At 36.6% G+C, this 18,040-nt stretch overlaps 2 protein-coding genes across 3 annotated transcripts in view; both read left to right on the top strand.

Annotated features, from left to right (window-relative positions):
* LOC308674513 (uncharacterized protein) overlaps window positions 1-7,886 on the top strand; it is a 55,641-nt gene extending 47,755 nt beyond the window's left edge. Inside the window, exons 25-30 of the mRNA XM_081339049.1 lie at window positions 1,169-1,321; window positions 1,743-1,907; window positions 3,276-3,373; window positions 3,610-3,744; window positions 6,450-6,564; window positions 7,364-7,886. Coding sequence (XP_081195175.1) covers window positions 1,169-1,321; window positions 1,743-1,907; window positions 3,276-3,373; window positions 3,610-3,744; window positions 6,450-6,564; window positions 7,364-7,522 — 825 coding nt within the window. The 3' untranslated portion in view covers window positions 7,523-7,886. The remainder of the gene's footprint in view (window positions 1-1,168; window positions 1,322-1,742; window positions 1,908-3,275; window positions 3,374-3,609; window positions 3,745-6,449; window positions 6,565-7,363) is intronic.
* A 651-nt stretch (window positions 7,887-8,537) lies between these two features.
* LOC308674504 (actin, alpha skeletal muscle B-like) overlaps window positions 8,538-18,040 on the top strand; it is a 29,883-nt gene continuing 20,380 nt past the window's right edge. Inside the window, exons 1-3 of one of the 2 annotated variants that reach the window (XM_081339029.1) lie at window positions 8,538-8,792; window positions 14,253-14,395; window positions 16,458-16,586. In XM_081339029.1, the coding sequence (XP_081195155.1) occupies window positions 14,267-14,395; window positions 16,458-16,586 (258 nt within the window). In that variant the 5' untranslated portion in view covers window positions 8,538-8,792; window positions 14,253-14,266. Of the gene's footprint in view, window positions 8,793-9,025; window positions 9,063-14,252; window positions 14,396-16,457; window positions 16,587-18,040 lie in introns of those variants that run through there. The other variant, XM_081339030.1, reaches the window with a different exon arrangement.

The following is an 18,040-nucleotide window of genomic DNA, read 5'->3' on the forward strand; positions in this document are numbered from 1 at the left end:
AAAGACACATAATCGAACCTGGCAGAAATGGCAAAAATTTCAGCATATTTGAAAGATCATTCTTGGAATATATCTTGGAATGGAGAAGATGGATTGATTATATTCAGAATAAATATGGGACTAAAAAGTTTCATTTAGCATTTGAATAAGTATTAGATTTATAAGATTTGTTATTATTTAGTTATTTTTAAGGAGAATTAAAGTGCGATAGGATTTAAAGTGTTATTATAGCTAGTTAGCATATTATAGTTTAAGATTGTTAGGGTCAATACCCTGTATTATGCTCTGGGAAGTCGGGGGGGGAGGGGGAGGGAGGGGAAACTGGGTGGGGGAGGGATGGGTTTTATGTTTAAAATGTATCTGTAAAACTTTTTAATAAAGAAAAGACACATAACTCTTAATCGTACTGCCACACCAAAATCCCGAGAGCACACTGTATTGCCTCACTCTGAACATCATGTTAAGTCATTCCTTCCTCTGAGAAGGGAGATATTTTGACAGGTTGGTTCAGGATTTGAAAGTTTAGCAGGTTAGGAATCCCAGGAATGGATAGGCTCCCTGGAACCCGGGATGATTCTTCTTGGGATTTGGGAATATATCAAAGTTCAAAGTGTCCTGAGTTTCTGCTACCTTTTGGTACTTTTTTTCAAGGGGGAGAGATTAGTGTAGGGGCAGTTTTTATGTGTCTTGTATTCCTGTTCCGTTCAATGGCCTGATAGTATTTTTACAGTAATTCCCATTTGCCAGTTCCTAAAAAAAAGATTGGATAATTTCTCCAATTGGAAATACTTAATATAGCCAAACCCAATAAGCTTAGGTTCAAGCTCTCATGCGTTAGTTATCAACTAAAATACATATAAAAGAATATGAATAATGCAGCATGGTACAATGCTTATAACACAATACAATGCAGTCCTTATTCAATCCCAGGTTAGTCAAGAAGCTTGATGGCATGTATATCTTGGGCACATTCTATCCTGGAATCTTACTACAGAAAGTTGTAGTAGTTATGAATTTTCATATTTGTCTTCTTGGAAATAGTGTGATAAAATTGTGGCAAGAACAGTGAGAGGTCCCACAGGGTGCATTCTGAATTGTAGGCAGTCACGTTGTAGACTATGTATGGTCAGCCTAAGTCACATTGTCATGTTTTTATACATTGTGCAAGGGATTAGAATCTGTTGCTCTTGCTGGAAGCACTGATGTCTCTGATCAAGTGAAGCATCTGCTAGCTGAAAGAACTCATTTACAGAATGAACTCCAGCGCTGCTTTCAGGAGCTGCACCAGAGAGAATTGAAATTCCAACAAATAAACTCAAAGGTAACTAAGAAGATGCAGCAAAATTGTTCAGCAGATACAGTACTTGTTACCTGTACATGGCTTTTTCCTGTAAATTTGCATCTGTCCATGGAAATTGTCTTAGTAATACATTTCTATTTATTCTACTACAATGAAAAAAAATCAGCTGGATTCCACTGTTGCATAAATGTGATAAAAATGTTCAGAATTTTAATTTCCTTCCTGCTTATGTCTTAGCACAAACCTAAGCTTGTAAGCATCTCTCTGCAGAGTTTAGTAAATTGTGTGAAGCTCAATATAAAAATAAGGTGAAATTACATTATTTGTATTCTTTCAAATAGTTACACCATTTTGATTGAATATAATGATAATATTTCGATTCTTTTGGTATGTCTCTGCACACTCATGAATTCAATCGTTTGTCCCATCTAAATTATTGCAGGCAATGCAGTCAGCACAAGAAAATGCTGTATTGTCTGCTCAGCTAAAAATGATGTCCCAAACTTTGCAAGATAATCAACTTCGTTGTACTGACCTCCAGAATCGTTACTTGCAGCTTGAAAGGGATTATCAGGTACAAGTTGTTTCTGTTCAAGATAACACCCAGGTAAGAAAGATTGACAATTTTGTATAAATAGACACCAAGGAGTAGCCTGCATAGAAAATAGTCTCATGCACGTAGTTAAGGGTGAATTAATTTCAGAAGATCTAGGAGTTATCTCTCTACAAGTAGAAGCAAATCACAAAGGCTAAGACTTTGGTTCCAGTTTTTCGAAATAGAATAAATAGTTGCAGGATGATGAAGAGATCAAGAAATAAACTTTTCCCCGCTTTCTTCAAACAATCTCTCTCTAGCTCATACTTTAAAAAACCTGGGAGGTAGTTTATAGCTATGGAAACAGCCTACTCAAGTCAGAAAGCTTCGGTCTTTGTACCAGCCTTCATCAACAAAGTCTTGTTTGCAAGCTTGCTCTAGGTATGCAGTGTCTTTCTTACATGAATACATAATCTTGCTGCTCTTCTTTTGGGCAAGAACATTATGCAAAATACAGAAACAGAATATTTTATATACAGGTAGACCTTTGACTTAACAACCATTTGTTTAGCAACTGTTTGAAATTACAACAGCACTTTAAAAAAAAGGTGACTTACGACCAGTCATCACACATACGACTTATATAGCATCCCCAAAGTTACATGACCAAACTGTGGACATTTGGCAACTGGCGTGTGTTTATGATGGCGACAGCGGCCCAGGGTCATGTGAACACCACCATTTGCAACCATCCCAGCCTGCTTCCAACAGAGTCAGTCAAGGGCAGCTGGATTTGCTCAACGATCACGTGAGTCACTTAATATCTGCAATGATTCACTTAACAACTGGCAAAAAAAGGTGGCCAGTTGGGCACAATTCACATCACAACCTCCTTGCTTAGCGAGGGAAATTTTGGCTCCAATTGTGGTAGTAAGATGAGAAATATCTGTAAGGCAAAAAAAAAAGTAAAGGTATGAGATAAGGAAAAGAAAGTACAACTAAAATCTAGCTTGCCATTTAGTATTCCTCCCCATATACTATTCACTATGCCTCTGTCTTGTTTTCTGACCTTGAAGACAAATCATCCTTCCTGCATTGTCTTTTTGTTTTTTAAAGTTTTCGTTTTATTTCTTTTTTGAGGATATCCATTGCGTTTAATCACAGCCTCCGTTTTCCCCCCTGCTCCTTGATCTATTCACTGTCCTTTTATAAATTTGTTTTGTAATCCACAACCAGAAAATTTTACGGTAAATGCAAGTAAGCCTCTTGGATTATTACCCTTTATTTTGGAATTAACTATAAAGAAGTGAATGTTAATTATTTTAATCAATGTGGTATGTGTTTAACTTTTGGTTTTTATGAACAGTTTTCTCATCAATGGCGTAACAGTATTGTACATTAACATCAATATTGAAATAGCATATCGTGTTACTGTTTTAGAATGATCCTCCAGCTGAAGTTCCTCCAGGAGCTCCTCAAGAAAGGGCTGCAGTTACTGTTAAAATAGATGATATGGAACTCAGTCAACTCAAGAAAAGGTTGCTATTTACTTATGTGGTAGTAATACTTGTTGTAGTAAAATACATTTTGTTGTTTAAGACGTAAATCACACTATGATACAATTTAAGGAAAGAGCATTGGTTTAACTTTAACTATTTAAAATAATGCTTAAATTGAGTAATTTTAGTATAGTAATTGAAGAAAAGCAAAAATAAATAAAAATAAAAGTGAGATTTTTTTTTAATGTGTAACTTCATGTGTGGGTTTGCACTAGACTTGCAGAGCTGGAGGGACAACGTAATTCAGAGCAAGAGACTATAACACAACTGACTGAAAGGCTCTCGGAAGAAAGGAATAGAAGACAAGTTGCAGAAGAGGCTTTGGGACTATCTGAGGAACAGATTAAAAGGTAGAAATACATAGAGAGATTTATGTCACGTATATGAAAAACATGTTGCTACAAGGCCTGGAATGAATTGACATATTTAACCCTTCATGATGGACGTAGCGATTTCTTTAGATTTGATGTACAACCAAGAATTTAAAAATGCCTTCTTGAGTTATTGACTATGGGATTTCTGTGCATTGTAAACATTTGGAAACAAAATTCAGTCTTACAAATACAACATGGCCATACAGCTATGATGGATAAGAATCCTATAAAATCCAACATTGCCCTGAGGAGTCATGTTTCAGGAAGCAATTACTAGATAAAACTTCAGAACATTGATCCAAATATATTATTTTACTACTACTACTGAAGTGATGAAACTTGAAATGTTATATCTCTATAAATAATATTATTTGTAGTTATCACTTTTGCAACTGCAGTTATATTTTCTGATACTAATCTATCTAACCTCTGTATGTGCTAATTTTATTGATGGAGGTAGTGTTGGCTCACAAGCTATTCCATATCTCAGTTTCAGTTATTTTAACAAATAAATATGTGCTCTTTTTATGATGAAAATTGTGATTTATTAAAATTACACATGTTAACTCAGGTACTTCACTAATAATGCATGTAACATAAATGCATATGATTAGCCTTTGCGCAACTCAGTGTGTTAATTTTGACATGTGAAGCCCTGTTTGACTTGGCACCCAGGTTCTTGCAAGACCTTTTCTGTCAACTCATTAATGTGCCTGAGGTAATTCTTCTGGGAGATGCTGCTGTTGTAGCCCATTTTCATTTGGTGAGGAGAGATGAGCTAGAAAACATGCTTTTTCACCTACTCTTTGGAATAGTCTTCCTCTAGAAATTAGGCTGGTCCCTTTGGTAATATTCTTATACTATATAAGCCAGTGAAAGCTGAACTATTTTAGAAGTCACATGTAATATGGTCCCTTATTACCATTCCTTTTTTTTCTTCTTTCTATTCTTCCTGCTACTTTCGCTTTGGTAGGTGTTTTTTTTAGTTATTTTGGGCTCTGATGTTTAGGAGGATTATACTGTAGAGAAATGTGTTATTTGTTAATGTTCTTTTTTTATCATAGAGGCTTCATTATATTGTTATCTCAAAGGTGCTTTTTCAAGAGGCAACTTAACTTTCTTGTTTTCCTTTGAAGACATTTTGCTTCTCATCCAGAAACCTTCAGCTCTGACTGGATGGTGGGGAATGGAAAGATTTATATTCTTGCAGACAGTTGGTCATTTGCATTCTTTTAGAGAGTCGTCGAGGCCACCTGGAGGTTTATCTGGGTCCTCAAGGTCACTTGAGTGGTGCAAATGGCTGTGGAGCCTTCTTGGAACTGCTGAAAGGACTGTATTGTAGACTGGACATAGATGATGTTGCATCCCTCCCCCTCTCTTGAGAGAGGGCTACTCAGTTTTGACATAGACGGCCTCTTTGACCCCTCTTTCAAACCAGCGGTCCTCTCTGTCCAAAATGTGGACTTTGTTGCCTTCGAAAGAGTGGCCTTTGTCTTTTAAATGCAGATAGACTGCTGACTCTTGTCCTGATGGGTTTGTTCTTCTGTGTTGTGCCATACGTTTATGAAGTGGTTGTTTTGTTTCCCCAATGTACAGATCTGCACATGTCTCACTGCATTGTGCTGCATATACCGCATTGCTTAGTTTGTGTCTGGATATTTTATCCTTGGGATGGGGAAGCTTCTGCCTTAGGGTAGTCTTGGGTTTAAAGTGTGCACGTATGTTGTATTGAATTGAAGATGCTCTTGAGCTTTTCAGATATTCAGAAGGCTCCACAGCCATTTCCACCATTCAGGTGATCTTGAGGACACAGATAAACTTCCAAGTGGCCTGAATGACTCTCTAAAAGAATGCAAGGAATATAAATCCTTCCATTCCCCACCATCGATTCAGAGCTGAAGAAGCTTCTTGGATGAGAAGCAAAATGTCTTCAAAGAAAAACAAGAAACTTCGGTTGCTTCTTGAAAAAAGCATCTTTGAGACAACCATGACCTGGATGATTGAAAATCTCCATAGACATTAAATTGTTATATTTTGGGGGGGGGTGTTTTTGTTGTAAGCCACCAGAAGTTGGAATTATTTGGCAGCATATACATTTAATAAGTAAAGAAAATAAATTGGACTTCAATAACTAGCTATGTTTCTATATAGGGGATGCAGTGGCTCAGTGGGTTAGGACGCTGAGCTTGTCGATCAGAAGGTCGGCAGTTTGGCAGGTCGAATCCCACGTGCCGCGTAACAGAGTGAGCGCCTGTTACTCGTCCCAGCTTCTGCCAACCTAGCAGTTCGAAAGCACGTAAAAATGCACGTAGAAAAATAGGGACCACTACGGTGGGAAGGTAACAGTGTTCCGTGCACCTTTGACGTCTAGTCATGCCGGCCACATGACCACGGAGATGTCCTCGGACAAGCACTGGTTCTTCGGCTTTGAAACGGAGATGAGCACCGGCCCCTAGAGTCGGAAACGACTAGCACACATGTGCGGGGGAACCTTTACCTTTACCTTATATTTCTATATATAAAAAAAATCTTGCCTGTTTGAAGAATAAGAACATCTGACATAATTTGAAAAAAACATTGATATTAAGAATTATGATTCAAAGAAAAGTGTACCTATACACATAGCTGGTTGTTGCATAGAAATTTCTGGGATCTTGAACTCTATTAACTTTTCTTTCAAGGCTTGAGATGACTACTTACAGATCATCACCTAGGGATTATGCTGTTCAGATGGAGTCTGATGAGGAAAGAGAGGCTCTGGTCATCAACCCAAATGAACACATTGTAGTGCAAAAGGTAAGCTCGTAAGTCTTAAGATGAAATCTCCCTCGCTGATGTGAAAATAACTCACATGATACCAAAAAAAGGCAGAGATCATATAATGAAAATAATTTCCCATTAGACTTTGTGCCACTAGATTCTGTTGTAGTTCTTTGCTTTACATCCAGGATGAAGTAATTCCAGAACTTTAGCAAAATTCTCAAATGCCATTTGACCTCATCTTTCAACCAGTTGCAATATGTGAATCACTTTTTTTAAAACCACTTTAAAAAACAACAACATAACTACTGAAGTGCTACCTTTTGAAATGCCATTGAATTACTAAGATGCATACTGTATATTCAAGTGCGGTCCTCTGCAAATATGCAAATAACTGTCAAGTTTTGATTAAGACTGGAAGCTCAGTTGATCATAAAAGTCAGCAGGTGTCCTTGAAGCAATAACTATATCTCCTAAAGCTATAATAATAAAAAAATAAAGCAAGTTTAGTTCTTGGAGAAAGAAATATGTCAGTGAAATAGATAAAATAACTAGAACTTCTAAGGGTATAATCACTTCAAACGATATATGACCCTTAAAATTGAATAAATTCTTTCATTGTTTAGTTTTACTGAGTTTGCACTTGATTGCATGAAAATATTTGTGCAAGCTGTCCTGACAATCAGATCCATTATTGCATTATCACATAAATCTATGTTCCTATGAACATTTTTGCATCACAGTTATCAACTTAAGTGTGTATTTACTGAACAGATCAAATAAAGAGTTTCCAGACTTTACTTTTCAACAAGGTGTATTCTTTGATTTTGCACAGGTAAAAGGAGGAGCACTTACTTTTAGGAGATGGATTCGGGGACGAAGTATTTTCTGCTCCAAGTTGCTGACCTCACGGGCAAAATCTCGCTATCTTTTTCTTGGTTATTTGGTGATGCTACATCTTCTAGTTGTCTTATGTCTGATAGGTGTCTTATAAGCGCACTGAATTTGCTGGTGTGAATTATTTTCTTCTAAAATAATGTGTGCCAATTTGAGATAACGGACTTCTCAAAAGTTACTGTAAAGCTATGCACTGGATACAGTTTATATATTTTCAGCATAAGGTGTGGGTTTCAACTTCGTTAACAAGAAGTTTTAGATGTACATTGCAGTTGTTCCAAAGTTGATTTGAGTAGCTCTGTAACAATGGAATATTATATTTGCTAAGAAAAAACATTATCAAAACACTATTAGAAGCTGCTGCAGTTGGGATGTTTAATATATTTGAGGAATATGGAATAGCTGAACACTGTCAAATGAGTTGTAAATGCTATCTTTTCTATATAAATTTATTTTAACTATACAGTTGAACTATACATTTGGGGAAAACTATTCTCAACTATTGGGTTTCTTTGCTTCTTGATTATAACAAGGAGCTCACAGAGTGCAATATAGGGAGGGAAAGCTGGAATCATTATGAGTTTCTCAACTTTAAATAAAATCTCAAGAATTGAACTTGTCTGTGATATATTGAATGCTTACCATAGTCTGTATATGAGGAGATTAACAATAACTAAATCTTTTTTTTCTGATAAAAAAATAGAGAAGGGGACAGTTTTTGAAAGTGTTTAAATTTCTTCTTCTGAGTTCTTGGAATCAGATCCAAAACAACAGCTAACAATTTAATTTTTGTTGTTTGATGAGACATACGGGAAGTTGTTGTGTTGGATAAAATGAAGTTTTCCAATTCACAGTAATTTATTATTTTAGATATAATATAATTGCACAACATATTAAGTGTGTGGTTGATAACCTTCCAGGTTTTACCATCTAAATGTCATTAGTAATATCAACAATAGAGATGGAGGAGAGACTCGGAAGAATAACAATGTTCTGTCCTTGGTAGTAGCAATTTGAGAAATTTTAAGTTCTGACTAATAATTCTAAGTACCTTTAAATACACCTTTTTTTCTTTATTTTTTGTAAAAAAAAATAATTTTCACTACTGAAAAAGGGGAATTTTGTCAAGGATAATTAATCATATTATCCAGAGCTGGCACTGAAAAAAGATCAACACTCACATATAGAATTCCTTTTTTGTATGGTAGGTCCAGGTGTGCCAAATTAACACCTGAAAAGCATCTAATGGGGAAAAGCCAAGGAAATACAAAGCACCATCTATTGTCTGAAAGGATCTGACAACGAGCAAGTAACTTGCAGCTAAATGAAGTGCTGCCAAATTTTGAACAAAATTATGAATTGAAGTAGTAAGTTGTCAGATGCAAATAGGAAAAAGAAAACATGCAGGCTTTGTGTTTATTTTGAAATCTTCAACTGCAAGTATTTTCTGTTGTTGACTAGAAAAAGTAACCTTGGTAAGAGGGGTGTAAGTAGTAATTTTTAAAAAAAAACACATACCTGTTAAATTGTTACATGCTTTTAACAGTAACTGAATTATTGAAATGAATGATTCACTCAGAAGAAATCGTAAAAGAAAAGATATTTATTACAATGTCCTGCCCTCAAGTCACACTAAAGTAAGTCTGCTCCACCTCTTCACACACATAAAATACTTGAGGGTCACTATTATGCCTTGAATTTAGAGTTTACTCTCTGGAACAGAAGTCCATCTCTCTACAATCGGGAGTATGTATTATAATCCCTGTGTATAATATTTATTGATATGCGAGAAGCTGCGATCTACAAGCTAAGCTACTGTATCTCATCTTCCTGCTGAGTAGAAGTACTTTTGCTGTAGTCATTCATAGGTATTTTGCAGAGCATGTGAGGGCTGCTTTTTCCAGCCTCACACACACTCGAATACTGAGCCAGTTCTGGAATTGGGAATTGGAATCACTTCAGATCTCTTAAGTCAGAAAAAGTCTTTGGAGGATTGGCGTTGGGAACGGAAGATGTACCATGTAACTATATAACCATAGGCACCTTGATTCAGGCTGTAATTTTAAAAGAATTGTGGGTATAATTCGATCTCCCAACTTAACAACTGCTTATTGACACTTAGTATGCCTGTCTGATCGAGTCATCCAGGTCGTGGTTGTCCCAAAGGTGCTTTTTCAAGAGGCGATTGGGCTTTCTTGTTTTTCTTTGAAGACGTTTCGCTTCTTATTCAAGAAGCTGCTTCAGCTCTGACTGTGGATGGTGGGGAATGGAAAGATTTGTATTCCTTGCAGACAGCTGGTCCTTTGCATTCTTTTAGAGAATCATTGAGGCCACTTAGAAGTTCCACACCAATTTGCACCACTCAGGTGATCTTGAGGACACAGATAAACTTCCAAGTGGCCTCAATGACTTTCTAAAAGAATGCAAACGACCAGCTGTCTGTAAGGAATATAAATCCTTCCACTTCCCATCATCCAGTCAAAGCTGAAGAAGCTTCTTGGATAAGAAGGGAAACATCTTCAAAGAAAAACAAGAAAGCCCAGTTGCCTCTTGAAAAAAAGCACTTTTGGGACATCTAGTGTGCTTTATAATGAATTGGATTAAGATTAGTTATTCGTAAAATAGATCCCATGAATTTTCAGTAAACCTATTCCAAGAATATCTAAGCCTCTTTTGAGTGGCTAGGTTAAAAAAATGCTATAGGGCATGTATAACCAAATGAAGAGATAGACGTAAGTGACCTGTGATTATGAGTCAGCCACAGTTTTCAGGCATGGAGTCATCCCATCCCAAGATAAGGTAGTTATTTTATGTCTGTTTTCTTCCAAAACCTGATGACAACTTGAATGGTTCGTACCATAATATTGTACTTGGTTACTTTTTTCTTTTGGAACCACAGCCAGTTGAGTGTGAACAGAATTTCTGACAGTTAACTAAATATTTAATGAAGCAAACTGATTAAGGAAACGTAAACTGAGAAAAAGGATTGGGAAGCAAAGAGGAAGCCAGTTGGGAAAGTATCCAAAAGTACCAGAACTTGTGCCCTAATTTATCCAGCCCTGTAAACTGTCAAAGTGATAAGCAAACACTGGGGAAAAAAAAGGTTTCCAAAAATGGCAAGGCAGACCTGTGTAGTCTTATGTACTCCGTTCACAAACTGCTGTATAAATGTAGCAGAAGGTAATAGAGTCATTGGTTCCAAGAGAGCTGTTGCATTTTTGTTGCTTCCTTGTATCTTTTTGGGTAAGTATTTAGTAGATACCTTTTTCACATTTGACAATAACAAATTTGATTTCATTTTTAAAAAGTTGTTGATCTATCAAAGTATATTTTAATATATTAAATATATTACATTGTTAACTAAATTTCAATAGTCTGCATAAATTTGTTAATTGAACAATGTTAGCAAATGCACTCAAGCTATGTTATGTGATATTTTAATTCATTTTAATAGTATAGCTAGAATAGTACAGCCATTAAAATTGGCTTCATTAGTTTGTTGGAACAAATTCTGTTTATGCAAGTATTCATCCACTTTCTCAGGAAATTTCTTGACCTTTGTATAAAGAGGTATGATGCTAGAATTCTTTCACATATTCACATTATTTGCTATTACAGTATTTACTTCTTGTAAATACATTACCTTTCCATTTTCTTTTTGCAATTTATATGCCAATCGTGTCCCCGTTTTATTTGCAAATTCAAATTTCTTTTACATCATTTATGAAATCCATTTATTTTTGGTAGAGAAGCATGCTCTGTATTCCAAATACATTTCAGAAAAACACAGTTCAGTGCATCAAATTTTAATGTTCTTTTCAATTCTAGCTAACTGTACTACACTTTTTTAAAAAAAATGAAATATTCACTTTGTCAATCTTACTAAAAATCACCTTTGGATTTTTTTGAGCTCCTGAACTCTATTGGATGGCTGACGTCTTTTTTTAAAAAGGGAAAATTATTGGGAACAAGAGCATGTTGTACAGTTCAATATGTCTAACAGAGAGATGCAGTAAAAATCTAAAGTATATGGATTCTAACGACTTCTGACAGGTAGTCCATTGAACAATGCCTCCATTGCAAGATGAATGGAAAAAAACATGTTTTCAGCAGTGATTTAGGTACACTGGGAAATGGATTTCTATTTCCAGAGGAAAAAAAATGGGATTTTTCTTTCCTACACCACGTTGATTACCAGGCATATACATAGAATGAAGGCTACTGCTAAGTTTGTAAGCCGCCCTGAGTCTTCGGAGAAGGGCGGGATATAAATGGAATTAAAATAAAATAAAATATCTGGCACAAGTGAAGGAAAAGCATCTAGCCTCAGAGTTGAACTTCAGAGTTTCAAGAGAGGTCTATTGTACTTGGTTTTATGGTAATAAACCCAGTCCTATCTCACTCTACTTTCTAGAACAGTTCTTTTGATAAGGGCTCATAGTTCACAAATATAGAATAGTTCTTGTAAGTGAACACTTAATGGGAACAGCTGCCATTTCAAAGAATTATCCAAAGCTTTCCAGAGAGGGTCTATTTTTAGATCTTTCCTGCTGAGATTGTTTATATTATGGGGATAATTTGGGTGGTTTAGGAATATGCTGCTGCTGTAGAGTAGCTTCAAATAATGTACTTGCTTTATGTACAAATTGAACATAATCTAACCAAAAGACTTTCTTGTGTTAATTACATAATGATGTCTTCATATGAGGAAAAATAATAGGCAGGCAGCACTGCTTCCTAGACCCACCTCCCAGAGTCTAATTACTGAAGAAGGAGGTTGTAGATAGAGATATTAGGCATCTATACAAGATACATCAATAGGATTCTCCTGTCTATGCTAAATATACTTGTATCAGGTATGGGTAAGTTATGTAGCAAGGCTCTGATACACTTTCAATCAACAGTTAATCCAAAAAGTAGAGATGGCAATTTTAGTATTCTCTCCAGGCAAATCTCTCCTTATCTCATCCCACCCCTACTAACTGTGTGAATAAAAGGTAGGGATAAATTTAATTAGGAAATAGATTACTTCTCTCCTACTGTTCTAATAAATATTCCTGTATCTCAGAAAACTTAGCTTAATTACTCAAAATCAAAGCAAGACTGAATTCCCTCCATGAATGTTAACTTGCCCAAATTTCTACCATTACTGAGGAATGCACAAGAGACCCTCAATTTGATATTTTTTGAGAATTTGATAAATGCCTCATGTCTGAAGAGATTACACCTCTATACATACACTTCTAAGAGATGTCTTTGGCCATGCAGCTGAACAGACATATCAGTGGAGTTAGTCCCTGTTGTAATATGTGAAATGAAGCTGACTCTTCAGCTCAATTATTTTTTCACTGAACAGTCAAGAATATAATAGAATCTTTTTAATATTGTGAATCCTCTAGAAATAGCAACTGGATTTGAGCGTAGACATTGCCATTTCTCCTATTCCCAGCTGTTTACCTAGTAGAATGTAAAAAAAAATAATCTGTTGCTTTGTGCTCAGGATGCACTAATAGGTAGAGCCTAAGATTAGCAATTAGCAATAAGGGACGCGGTGGCTCAGTGGGTTAGGATGCTGAGCTTGTCGATCAGAAGGTCGGCAGTTTGGCGGGTCGAATCCCGAGTGCCGCGTAACAGAGTGAGCGCCTGTTACTTGTCCCAGCTTCTGCCCACCTAGCAGTTCGAAAGCACGTAAAAATGCAAGTAGAAAAATAGGGACCACTATGGTGGGAAGGTAACAGCGTTCCGTGCGCCTTTGGCGTCTAGTCATGCCAGCCACATGACCACGGAGACGTCCTCGGACAAACACTGGCTCTTTGGCTATGAAACGGAGATGAGCACCGGCCCCTAGAGTCGGAAACGACTAGCACGCATGTGCGGGGGAACCTTTACCTTTACCTTTAAGATTAGCAATAAATAGGTAAGGCATGTAAGATTGCACAACTGTGCTTCAAATGGGTTTTCTTAATAAATGGAAGCCTCCCAAGATTTTAATAATGTAGAGGATGTTATAAAACGATTTGTGTAGATGAAACCATACATACTAATTCAATGTGCTTGAAATCCAGAAATAGGACTCCTGTTATAATGTTATGCTATTTCTGCACATCCATGCACCTTTGAAAAATTATTAGAAGTTCTTTTTCTCCTGTTTTCTCTGCATCCTAAAGCTTTCTCTTGGTGTCATTCACACTGTTAATCACTCTTGTTTTATTTATTCTGTTTAATCTTGCCCATCTGTGCTGCTTGAACCATTGAACCAGTTGTCTGTATAATAAGTACCTCGAGACATTTATTTTTCACTCATCATTTTGAATTATCTCTTTGTTTTTAATATCTATTTCTGGCTATCTTTGTTCTAACAAAAGCTTCTGATGATAGAAGAGTAGAATCCCATTTTCACTGACTTTCCTTATAATCTCTATACTGCTGCTTCCAACTCATGAACAGATATTCAGGGGCACAAGGGGTGTCGAGAAGAAAAAAGCTTGTTCCTTTCACCTCATACATAAACATCTTATGAGTAGTTGAAAGTATTCTTTTTGTATCTTAAGAAAAACTTAAAGTTCTACTATTGCCCTGAAAGAGGATCATTTAAGAAACAAACAAATGGGTCTAAAGATCTTACAATCAGTTCCTTCTCAGGTTATTTCAGCTTGAATATAATTAAAATCAGCACTATCATATAAATTGATTTGTGTATATATTTTCTGAATTCATTAGAAGCTATAGTATGTGGTTTGCTTCCTGTTTCTGTAAATGATGCTTGATAGTTCAAATTATTTCCCAAACTCCAAACCTATTTTTTTTCCCTTGACTTTTGCTGAAAGGATAGTGAGGAGTCATGGGTGATGATGATGAAACCACAGCTCTTGTCTGTGATAATGGTTCTGGGCTTTGTAAGGCTGGATTTGCAGGAGACGATGCTCCCCGGGCTGTCTTTCCATCTATTGTTGGGCGACCTCGGCACCAGGTCAGTTTAAATAATATAAATAAAACCCCCGAAGATGGATGATTTTAAAAGTCACTGCATTTTATCTGAATACACCTCAAAATCCATTAAACATTTTTCAACACTTTATAAAATGGGATTGCTCCAATACTTTTTTAAAAAAATAATAATAATCTCCCATTCCATATGCAGGAAATTAGCAGATTCTTAATTGAATTTTCCTTCAGCTGATCACTACTTCTTTAGGCAGCAGACCAATTTAGGAGACTAAAACAGGCAAAGCGGTGAGCAGACTTTGTTGTGAATAGAAGAAAATGGCAGGAGATTCAGAGAAAGAGCAAGGAAGTTGCCATCCAGAGGAGGATCAAGATGTACTGCAAGATTGAAGCTTTGTTCTTTATTTTACATGTGTTGTGATGAGCGATGCGTGTTTGAAAATCAAGCAGCTGCAACTTCCTTCTTGACTTTATTTTACCTTTCCTATGTAACGCCTGGCAATTACTATCCTACTCTGCCTCTGCTAGTTGAGGCAAATGGCTGCGCTGCCTAGTGATAGGTATAGATCTTTGTACAAAATATTTCAGAATAAAATATTGTTTAATTCTTTGATGTTATTAATGTTGCATATCAATGACTAGAATATAATGTTTAAAAGAATAGGACAATCATTTCTCTTCACAAGATGAATGATCATGTAAGATAAATAATGACCGTGTAAGTCATTTGAAATCAACTGATTAAAGTAGCTTGTAAAAAATGGAATAAAATTTACAGATTAAAGATACTTTTCCAAACATGAGATTGTCTCTATGAATGATCTTCAGGGTGTCACACCTGCATGTTAAACCCTGGAATGTGTATTTTAAAACAAAAAGTTACTAAATTCTGTTATATAACTAAGTTTACAAATATGGTATAGTTACAGAATTGTTTTATGTCTTATAGTTTAAAATTTTCCATGTAATAAACCTAGCTTTTTAAAAAAATTCAAAAGAATGTCACAACATTAAATAAATCAGTATTTTAAAATGAAAGCTAAAGAAAGCAAAACAGACTTAGCAATTCTAAATGTGTATCAAAAGCAAAGAGAATAATTGGAAAGTAAATCACATCTTGATGAGTGCTGCTGTGGAGTATTTAAAGTATGGCATAGAATTTGGGCATAATTAAACATTAAATCTTGTTGATTTTAATGGGAGAGTCACAGAACAATCTTACATGCTTATTTATCAATGCAATCCACAATCCTCCATGGAATCTCAGCTTTAGTCGCCTTGCTTGGAAAGGAGTACCAATAAATGTGTGATGTAGCACACATTTTTCCCCACTGAAGTAAATCAAATATTGAAAGTGTGAAAGCCATGCCCTATGGGATTTGTATTGGTCCCACACAATGTAGTACAAATAGTCCTCACTTAACTTACAGTAATCGGGACCATAAACTCCTTTGCTAAGCAACATAGACATATGGTGTGATGTCACATGACCATACTAACTTATGACAGCAGTTCTGGCAGTCCTGTCATTAGGTGAATCCTGTATGGTTGTAGCATCTTGCACTCACAGGATCTTCATTTGCAATCTCCTGCCAGCTTCCTCACGACTTTTTTAGAAGATGGCAGTGAATGTTGCAAATAGTGATCAGGTGAACGCCAAGCGTGGGAATGCTGTGACAGCCACAATTATAAGAAATCTTATAAGCACCCCTAGTTCCGTAGTGTCGTGATCCCGAATGGTTGCTGAATGAGTGGACATTAAATGTGGACTACCTAAAAATTCACAATGACTGATTCTATCATAGTATAGCCTATGTAATGTATCATTATTAGAGATTTTATAATATTATTGTCTAGGTGTTATAGATGTCTGCTTTAGGAAGAGGAGTGTTGACTTATCTATGCAGAGAAAGCAATGAAAGGAATTGTGTGGGATTGCCAAAGACACAGATTAAAGCAGAATAAAAGAATTTACCCCTCTTGTTGTTGATATTGATGCTGAATTACACCAGACACTAGTTAGTCTATGTAATGTTTGTGATACAGTGTTAATGGTGATGTTTTCCTTTGATTGATAAATTTTGCAGGGAGTTATGGTAGGGATGGGCCAGAAAGACAGCTATGTTGGGGATGAAGCACAAAGTAAACGAGGAATTCTGACCCTGAAATATCCCATTGAGCACGGTATTATCACAAACTGGGATGACATGGAAAAGGTGAGTGCTTTTTGTGACTCCCGATGATTTGCTACTTTTGAAAACGTCAAGTAATCATCGTACCTGACCAATGAGATAGCTAATTCCTCTGAACTGGAACCAATGAGAGGGTTTCTTTATGTACAGTGCAATATAAAGTCTCCCTTTCTGCACCAAAAAATGGGGAGTATCCTTGGTTTTTTTTCCTCTTAAGGTCATATTTTTTGTGACTATGTTATTCCCACACATTCATCTGGGCTGCAAGATCACCACAGCTGGAAATACTACGTAAGTGTGCAGAAGTGCACACTGATATATGTTTGCTTATATTTCTGCTTTCTGAAGTAACAAGATCCCATATAGCAGAGAGAAAGCGTATCTATGACAAGGAATAGTCATAAGCATAGCTCAGTTGTTGCTTCCATGCTGAAACTTTTATAGAGATCTAGATTGAGTGTGTGCTCTGTTCCAGCATAATTTTTTATTTGCTTGCTTGCTTGCTTCTGTGTGATTGCTTTAACAGAAGTTTAGAAGACACTTAAGAGACTTTGGTTTTCACATGCTGGCTCATATCTAAGCACTCAATGGAAATGATAGGTTAGGATGAGAATTTCTTAGTTTTTCTCCCACAGCCTTCGGAACCTGCCACATCCTTTCTTTTCCCCTTTAGCTGATTGTAAGAACTGCTGTGCTACTATCCCAAAAGGGCTTTTCCAAAAGGCACTTGGACTTTTATTTTTCTTTGAAAACATTTCGCTTCTCATCCAAGAAGCTTCTTCAGTTATGCATAGATTCTCTCTATGGAGAATCTCCATAGACATGCTGTACTTCTTTTTTTTTTTTGGAGAACAGGGTGGAGGAATGGAATGACATACTTCATCCTCTAGATGGTAGCATAGCTTTTCCATAAATAACATTTCAATGGATCCCATTCACAGTCTAATGCCTCCTTAAGTAACACCAGCTGCCTGCAATTAGTGCAGGTTCGCATCCCACCAGGCTCAAGGTTGACTCAGCCTTCCATCCTTCCCAGGTAGGTAAAATGAGGACCCAGATTGTTGGGGGCAATTAAGCTGACTTTGTAATAATGCCGCTTGGGAGGGGTGTGAAAGCCCTAATAAGCAGGCATATACATAGAATGAAGGCTACTGCTAAGCTTGTAAGCCGCCTTGAGTCTTCAGAGAAGGGCGGGATATAAATGGAATTTTTTAAAAAAAGTCCTAATTATTCCCACTTTGTTGTTGTTGTTAGTTGCGAAGTCGTGTCCGACCCATCGCGACCCTATGGACAACGTTCCTCCAGGCCTTCCTGTCCTCTACCAACTTCTGGAGTCCATCTAGGCTCATGCCTACTGCTTCAGTGACTCCATCCAGCCACCTCATTCTCTGTCGTCCCCTTCTATTGCCCTCAATCTTTCCCAGCATTAGGCTCTTCTCCAGTGAGTCCTTCCTTCTCATTAGGTGGCCAAAGTATTT

The sequence above is a fragment of the Vipera berus genome (assembly GCF_964194415.1).
Source record: "Vipera berus genome assembly, chromosome: 1".
In the NCBI taxonomy this organism is placed as follows: domain Eukaryota; kingdom Metazoa; phylum Chordata; class Lepidosauria; order Squamata; family Viperidae; genus Vipera; species Vipera berus.